The 8,623-nt window shown below is 36.5% G+C and overlaps 1 protein-coding gene across 1 annotated transcript; it reads left to right on the top strand.

Moving 5' to 3' along the window:
* The first annotated feature begins 239 nt into the window (after positions 1-239).
* On the top strand, positions 240-1,022 carry LOC103425280 (uncharacterized). The gene has a single exon (XM_008363366.2). It carries the CDS (start codon positions 240-242, stop codon positions 1,020-1,022), a length of 783 nt encoding a protein of 260 aa, XP_008361588.2.
* The last annotated feature ends 7,601 nt before the right edge of the window (positions 1,023-8,623 follow it).

Below are 8,623 nucleotides of genomic sequence, written 5' to 3'. Positions count from 1 at the left end.
ACTTGTTTTCACAAATTTTTCCTTCAGAAGCAATTTTATCCATCGCCCTACGGGGTGACTAAGATTTTACCAATGATGGAAACACTTATATCTAGATGGGTGGTCGAAAACTTGGCATGGTTTTGGTGTAATGGAATAGTGGAATCGATAATGCAGGTAGTCAAGGTATTGCACCATGAGTAAAAAATTGTTACTCTTTATGGGTTTGTTGAGTTCAGTTGTGTGTAGTTCAGTGGACAATGGAGTGGTTGATTAATGCAGGGGAGATTCTACTGAATCCAAAACAACAAGTTTTCATCATTTATTTGTGGTTACTCTGGAATGCACCGGAAAAAAAATATTTTGAGAATGAGGTTCCAGAGATTAAAGCTTTAAAAAGGACGACAAAGAACTATGTGGATGATATCAATTGTACTTGTACTGTTTCCCGTAGGGGTCCTTCTTTGTCACTCAAGAATAATAACGTTTGGTTTCTTCCAGATGAAGGTTGCTTTAAACTTAATGTAGATGGTGATGTTGGAGTTTTGAATGGCACACGTGGTATAAAGGCGGTGATCCGTAATGAAGAGGGAAGTCTTGTAGGGGCAATTGCTATGCCGGCCCCCTCCCTCATCTCTGTTCTTGCTATCAAATTATATGCCATTGGAAAGGGATTGGAGTTTGCTATTGACTTGGGTTGCATTTCACTGATAGTCAAAACTAATTCTCTAAATGCAGTTCAACTTGTTCAGAGTGATGGAAATTGTTTGGCTATAGACAGGGTCTTTTTGGATAGGATTCGAGATTTAATCGAAGCGCATCAAATTACGGTTTCCTATGTACCAAGGGAAGCTAACTTTGTGGCGCATAGATTAGCATGTTATAGCTTACAATGTCGTGAGTCCTCGTTTTGGGTTGAGTCTGGGCCACCATGGCTTGTAAAAAGTATCGTGGCTGAGTCCGGGGAAATGGTTTATTTAAAGTGCTTATGTAGAGACTCTTTTTCCTTGGCTAAGGTTTTTACCACTGGTTTACTTAGTTAAGGTTTTTTTTTCAGAGACTTGTCCCATTTATATGCGACTGATGTAATTGTTATGATGTTGAGTATTGAATGAAATCATCCATCCATACAAAAAAAAAAAAAAAAAAAAAAAAAAAAAAAACAAAACAAAACAAAACAAAACAAAGACATTGTCTTCATTTAAACATTTATGGTACAATTTTCAAGAGTGCATGTCAGAATCCAGAACATCTCAACTACTTTACAATATTAACAAGGCTGAATTGTCACGTGTGAAAATAACTCAACAATATGTATTCCGATTTACTCCAAAAGGTATGGTCCTTGGATAACTATCCATTCTCAAGTGATCATAGACTTAACGACTATGATCTTATCAAGCTGCATAAACAGATCAGTGATGCAATCATTATCTAGTTTCAGATAAGTGAGTGAAGGTCGTCAACTTCGTTGAGATTAACCATTCTTGTTCACAAAATACGAAAACCTGATCAGGTATGGAATTATCAAGATTTCTATATTCTTGGAGATTCCTATAATCTTGGGCTTTGGTGTGGACCATAAATAATCACACTCTTAAGAGGATAATATCTATTCCTAGGTATCTTATGGGATTCTCCTAGTTTAATATGAATTATATATCCTAAAAAGGCTCCCTCTTGACTAGTATAAATACATCTTCCTAGGGTTCATCTGGTAACGCAATTATCGTATACTTATTCTCTTGCCTACTGTTTGAATCTTAAACTGCTTATTAACTTGACTGTCGGAAAGCCTTTGGTCGGCACCTCACTGGTGGTGCACAAATTTGGATCTAACACCAAAAGTGCAAAAATTTGGTTCCAACACTATGGGCGCTTTGGGTTAGAAGATTTAGGCATAGTTGCTTAAGTACCGTTGCTGGCCTTTTACCAAACCCTGCACATGTTCAGTAGATCTTGACGATGGCATACAAAAGCTTTCCCTAAATTTTCATTGCGCACCTTAACCATTGAAGGGTCGCAAAGCGAGTCATAGTTGGTGGTAGTGACAGAAATGACACTGGAAGAAGCCATTTATGATTTGAAGAGTTTAGGAAAGGAAATCAAAAGTGGGGATTTCAAGAAAAAAGAAGAAAAGACTGTAATTTTACAAGAAAAAGTTAAAAGCTTGAACCAGATTGTCATGCCTCAAGATTTACGAATCCGAAGAGCCAAAATACATACAGAAAAACAATTCCTCATTTCTCTCACACACACAACTAATAAATCCCCATTATTGCTATATTTATGGGACAGCTCTCAAGATCACATGCCTGAATCTGGAACGCCTTAACTACTTCATAGTGAAAACAAGGTCGGATTGCCAAGTGTCAGAAGAATTTTGAATGTATTCCGATTTACTTTGAAAGGCATTGTCTTTGGATAACTATTCATCCTCAAACAGAACAGCCATTTCACATACATAATTAGAGGCAATTGTGGAACCACAATTTTCCAAAGCTAGAGTAAGATGGATCGCAATATGTATACCACAGAAGTCTAGTCATATGGACTCAACAACTCTAGACCTATCAAGCTACACAAATAGACTAGTGATGCCACAATTATCAAGTGTTCTGGAAAAGTAGGCGAAGTCCGCCGACTTCAATGAGATTAACCATTTTTGTACCGCAAGGTACAAAAAAGTTGAGATCATATAAGTTTCCAATATTCTTAGAGATTCCTACAATCCATGGATGTAATATCTACTCCTAGATATCCTATTGAATGCAATATCTGTTGGAAATGTGCCTTAAAGTCAAACATATGATGATACTTTACGGACATTTCACATGTTAAACTAATTTAGTTTAATATAAAAGGAAAAAATTATTGTTTAAAATCGTCGCATATAAATGTTATATGCTTAAATGATAAGTCCAAGAAATATGTAATTAGGAGAATGTGATCTAGAGAAGTTAGATTCATGAGACCATTCTCTTTTGTATACATATCTTAAACGTTCTTGATCATAGGATTGCCAATTGGGCATTGAAAGTGCGTTAAGATCAGTACGTGCTATGTCTTCTCTTAGAGAGAGTGACTGGTCTCGAGTCATTGGTGTGACTAACACCAAGATAAGCATGTAGGTGCTTAATAGAGAATGAGTCCACTGAATGCGATCAACAAGGAGTTCTCATACTTAGGTCACATGAAAACTCATGGCTGGGATAATGCAAAGTAGTCCTCAGACATGAGGCAGCATAATTGTCTTATGGTTAGGTTCTTGATCTTTGACTATGTCAAAGTCACTCCATCAAAGGGTGTCCACGACATAGTTGGGGTTAAGCCACTTAGCCATGGAGACAAGTGAATGCACAACAAGGGATCTATAACCTTCAAACTGTTTGAGGGAGAATACTCCATGATATGATTCAAGGTAATCATATAAGTAAGAGAATCACATTGGATGGTAGACATGAATAAACTATCAAATCAAACAATGTGGTCAAGAGTATTGTATTAGAGAAATACCATATTGCATTGTAATCCCAAACTGAATAGGTTCTCCACTTCTTTTGATTAGCTTGGGTAGCCATGACATACTACTAGGTGTCACTCATGGTTTGTGGAAGCCCTAAAGGTATATAATCACTAAAGGGAGAATTGAAAAGTAAGTTTCAATTCACAATCGATTTGAAGAGTTTTAATCGCACGTTGCCTCGCTAAAAGGAACCTAATGGATCATAATCCATGTAAGGTAGAGATTGAAGAAACAACGGAGATGAGTAAGGATAATTAAATGGTTTAATTATTTATGGCTAGGATTAATTAATATGTTAATTAATCAAACGAATAAGTTTGTTTTAGACCTTGGGTTAGTTTTGGGCCTCAAGGCCTAATGGGCTTTGAATGTCAAGTCCAATAACTCAAGTGGTATGACGACTTGGAAACACAGAGGGCATGAATGCCCAATGAACCCACATGGCTGGCCATAGAGAGTGTGAGGGAGAACTAGTTTTAATTTCAATTATGCCACTCAATGTTCGTGGCTATAGAAAGGAAAATATAACCCCTTCCCTCACAAAAAAGGGTTTTCTAGAGAGAAAAGAAAAAAAAAACACAAAAGCTCTCTCTTCTCTTAGGAGGACGGCCACCCTACAAAGAATGGACTAGCATCCATTTCTTCCTAGGTCACTTATCTCTTCCTCAATGCTCTCATTGGTGTGGAAACTTAGAGGTTCCCTTTCTTGGGAACTTGGAGAATCCATTCCTTCATCCATATCCAAGAAGTCATGGAGCCAAGAAGTAAAGTTCTTCCATCCACATCCATAGAGCCAAGGAGCAAGGAGACTAAGGAAAGAACGCCCTCACATAGGTGAATATCCTTTGCTAAGCGAAGAGGTGCTTCAAAGGTATAAAAGTTTCTCAACTCTTTTCTTTAAGATTTGAGTTGAGTCTTGGTTCACCACAACTACTAGGCCTTGAATTTCATGGGTAAAGTTTTGTTTTTGAGTGCATACAAGCATGTTTCCGCCTTTAATTGTTAATTGCATGCATAGATGTTACAATCATGATTCCGCCTTTTGGGTTTTGTATTTTTATAGTTTATGATTTGAATGTTGTAATTGTTACAAGCTTTATTCTTGCTTCTTTGAATGTAAATTTTGTTAGAAAATTTGGCATCTCAAAAGTAGTAGATGTACTTCATTTAAGCATGAATTTTGGAGCTAAAATTTGGTGCCATGTTTGTGGGGACATTCGTCCAAATCCATGGGGTGGATTTTTGGGTTCTTGTTTGTCTTGTTAAAAGTGTTTTAAAGTGACATTAGGAACCCCAAAGTACCCTAGGATGTTAAGCCTCTTTTGAGTAAGTGAAAATTTGAGTTTTATTGAGTGAAAACATTAATGGAGCTCTTATGGGTTTTCGTGGATGTTCTTCAATGTTCTTGCTTTGTTCTTGTTGTTCATACCAAGAACAAAAAGTTTGTTGTTCATACCAGGAACAAAACGTTTGTTGTTATGATTCAAAAAGGGTGTTTGGTTGTTTATTTGTTTTGTTAGTGATGGATGGTATGTTTTTTCAAACGACACCCATACCCTTTTTACTATTCACACCATACCAATCACTTACAACTTTCAATCACCTTTCAAACACACAAATCAACTCACACACACCATCACTACTCACCATGACCAGCCACCCCTATAATGGGGGTACCATTAGGGCTTTTATGCAGTTACATAAAGTTTTGATACTTTTGTGTCCTTGCACTTTGACCTGAAAGTTTACATCTTTACGTAAAGGCCAAAATCACTAAAGGACAAATTGTTTTGCTCCTTTAATGAAGTTTTTGTTTTTGTTGAAATTTTTTGGGTTCTAATTGTAATTACATGAAGTAGTGGACTTTTGTGTTTTTACAAAGTGACCTCAAAAGTTTGTATTTTGCAATATAGCCCAAAAGTTGAGGTTATTGCATTTTAGCCCAAAATAGTTGAGAACAAAATAGTTTTGACTCTTTAAATGAGAATTTGATTTTCATTTCATTTAGCTCCATTTAAATCTATTCTATGGATACAAAAACCAAATGACAATGTTACATTCAAGTTTAATTAGTTAAAGCATTAATTAATTAAAGAAAGGGTGATTATAAACCTAAGCCTACGATAATTGAGCTGTGTGAAAGACCGTCTCTCAAATTGTTTGAACCATGGTAATGTGTAGATTAGTTTTTGGTTGTAATTTGATATGATCAAATGTTGTAAAAGAGCATAAGCTCTTCTTTACTTAAAAGTATTTTTATTTGATCAAATGTTGTAAAAGAGCATAAGCTCTTCTTTACTTTGAAGTACTCCTCTCTTGTTTTATTTGACATGCATGAAATTGGAGTAGTTGGGTCAAGGGATGGGCAATGGTTATGGTGGGCAAGTAACCGCGGTTATTTATCCATACCCATTTATTCTCATACCAGTATAACCATTTACCTGTTGGGTAATTGCCTAAACGGTTATACCCATACCCATAACCGTTTATAAATGGTTAACCATACCCATAACCGTGTACCCATTTAACCGTAACCATTTAGTACCCGTTTACCCATTTATCATTTTTTAACCTGTTTATCCTTTCTTTTTTACCATTTACTCATTTTTCATCCGTCGACGTGTTTTATTAACAACTTGAAAATTAAAAAAGAAAAATTTGTCATAATTTTCTTTTTCTAACAATTAAACACCGTTATAGGTACATTCATCATATATTTCCACATTTAATTTTTTAAGTCCTTATACCATTCCAATAATTAAAATAATAGTTTACGGACAATATTTTTAACTGTTAACAATGAAGGTAATATAAAATTTGCTAAGTATCCTTGGGTTACGAAAATTGTTAAAAGACAGTATTCTTGGGTTATTTAACTCGGAATGTAAAGTATTAACATAATATATATAATGAACCATGAAATTTAAAGTGGTTAAGGAAAACTATACTATATTAGCTACATAAATCATGCACTATAGTCAATAGCAGTGATCAAAATTTTGTTCGATATGGAACATGATTTGTGTTAATTTTACATACATAAAATAAATGGGTAAATGGTTACCCATTTATAACCGCGGTTAATACCCATAACCACCCATTTAAATTTCGTGGGTAAACGGTTATACCCATAACCGTAACCGTGAAATTTAAATGGACCGGTAACCACAGTTACCCATAACCGATGGGTATTTGCCCATCCCTAGTTGGGTCCAACACCCAATAAGAGAACACGCCTTAATGTGATTCAACGTGTAAGTAAAATCAATCACCAACCCTAGACCGAGATCCAACACTATGCTCATGTTGGATCGAATCAAAGGTTCATAGTCATCCTAAGGTCCTAAGACAACTATATAGTCCAGGAATGAATGCAAAGCTTATGTTAGTAGTACCATATACTCTTACTTTAAAAATCATTTTACAAGTATAGTGGGAGTATCATATACTACTAAATCAATCACATGGACCAATAGTTGTAATAGGACCAAACTGTTTTAATGAGATTTGTTTGTACCATACTTGACCAATCCCGAAACTACTGAGCACCGGTCAACGTTATACCGTCAAGGACCCAGAAGAGTATCACTCCAACTAGGAGGCCAATCATAGCACGACACGTGTCGACATCAGAAGCCAATCATAGTGTGACACGTGTCAACATCAGAAGCCAATCACAACACGACACATGTCAATGTCAGAATGAAACTAGAAACTCTCTTATATAAATAGAGATCATTCTCTCACAATATTTCTTAATGTCATTTGTACTAAATCATTCACTAGTACTCACTAAAGGAGAGCATTGAACCTATGTACTTGTGTAAACCCTTCACAGTTAATGAGAACTCCTCTACTCCGTGGACCTAGCCAATCTGGGTGAACCACGTACATCTTGTGTTTGCTTCCCTGTCCCTATCAATTTACATACTTATCCACACTAGTGACCAGAGCAATCTAGCGAAGGTCACAAACTTAACACTTTCTGTTGTACCAAAGTCCTCACTAATTTTGTGCATCAACATTTGGTGCCGTCTGTGGGAACGACACTTATTCTCACTCTCTTCAGCTTTGTTAAGCTCGTTTCCACCATTCGTACACTCTCTTTTGACCAGGCATCCCTCTTCAACATGGGGAGCGAAGGAAGCCACAGCACACAGAATGACACCCCTCTTGCACCTAGTGCGAAGCAACGAAAGAAGGAAGGAAATAGGGTTGCTCTTCAAGCTAAAGTCGATGAGCTAGAATCTCAAAACAATAAGATAGCAATGAACAATGAGGTCCTCCAGGAGCAGTATGAGCAGCTCTTTGAGATGCTCACGAAACTAGGCGTACTCAAACATGCGAACTCGTTACCCCTGTGGACATCAACCATTATCTGGATGCCTCCTAACAAGGAGGGTCACCTTCCTTCGACATGGGTATCCCTGATGAGGAGCGAGCTAATCATCAAAACATTGATCAACATAAGACTTCTCTCGACCCAGCTGCTTCAACCCAAAGCAGGAGAAGTGGTGAAAAACACCTCATTGCAGAAAGGTTGGAAGGATCGAAAGCCGTTTATCGTGACTGCCGAGACTTCCTAAAGCAACGTGATGCGTAAAATAAGTTAACACACAAAATTAAACCCTCTTTTTATCAAATGTAGTAAAGTATGTAAGTAGGGATCGTTCTAGGCCGGGGATTAGGAGGGATTGCTAAACACTTGAAAACTGACTTAAAAACATAAAAACAAAATTTAAAACACTAAACTAGACTCAAAGAATGCAAAACTATACTTTAAAATACTTAAACAAACATAAAACTCAAAACAGCAACCTAATGACTCAAAACTGCCTAAAAACCACTTTCTGGGCAGTTTTGAGAACCTAACAAGAACTTGGACGAAGTTGGATGAAAACTTGAATCAAAACACTTAGAAACACAAATCAAAACACTTTCTAACTAATCTAAGACTTCAAAATAAAGGGGGATTTGTTTTGGACGAAAATTGAAAACAAAACAGAAACTTTAAAACAAAACAGATTGTAAAACGTTTTTGGATGAAAAGGATGGATAAAAGGCTAGTTAGGAGGTTCTTCTCCACACATGACACACTTGCAAACAAAATGATTTTCA

The sequence above is a fragment of the Malus domestica genome, chromosome 04, assembly GCF_042453785.1.
Source record: "Malus domestica chromosome 04, GDT2T_hap1".
NCBI lineage: Eukaryota > Viridiplantae > Streptophyta > Magnoliopsida > Rosales > Rosaceae > Malus > Malus domestica.
The sequence above is the reverse complement of the archived record's forward strand: the minus strand, read 5'-3'. Positions and strand labels throughout refer to the sequence as shown.

What these genes read in the sequence shown, in the direction of transcription:
- LOC103425280 (XM_008363366.2), top strand. Translation starts at nt 240, where the DNA reads ATGGAGTGGTTGATTAATGCAGGGGAGATTCTACTGAATCCAAAACAA.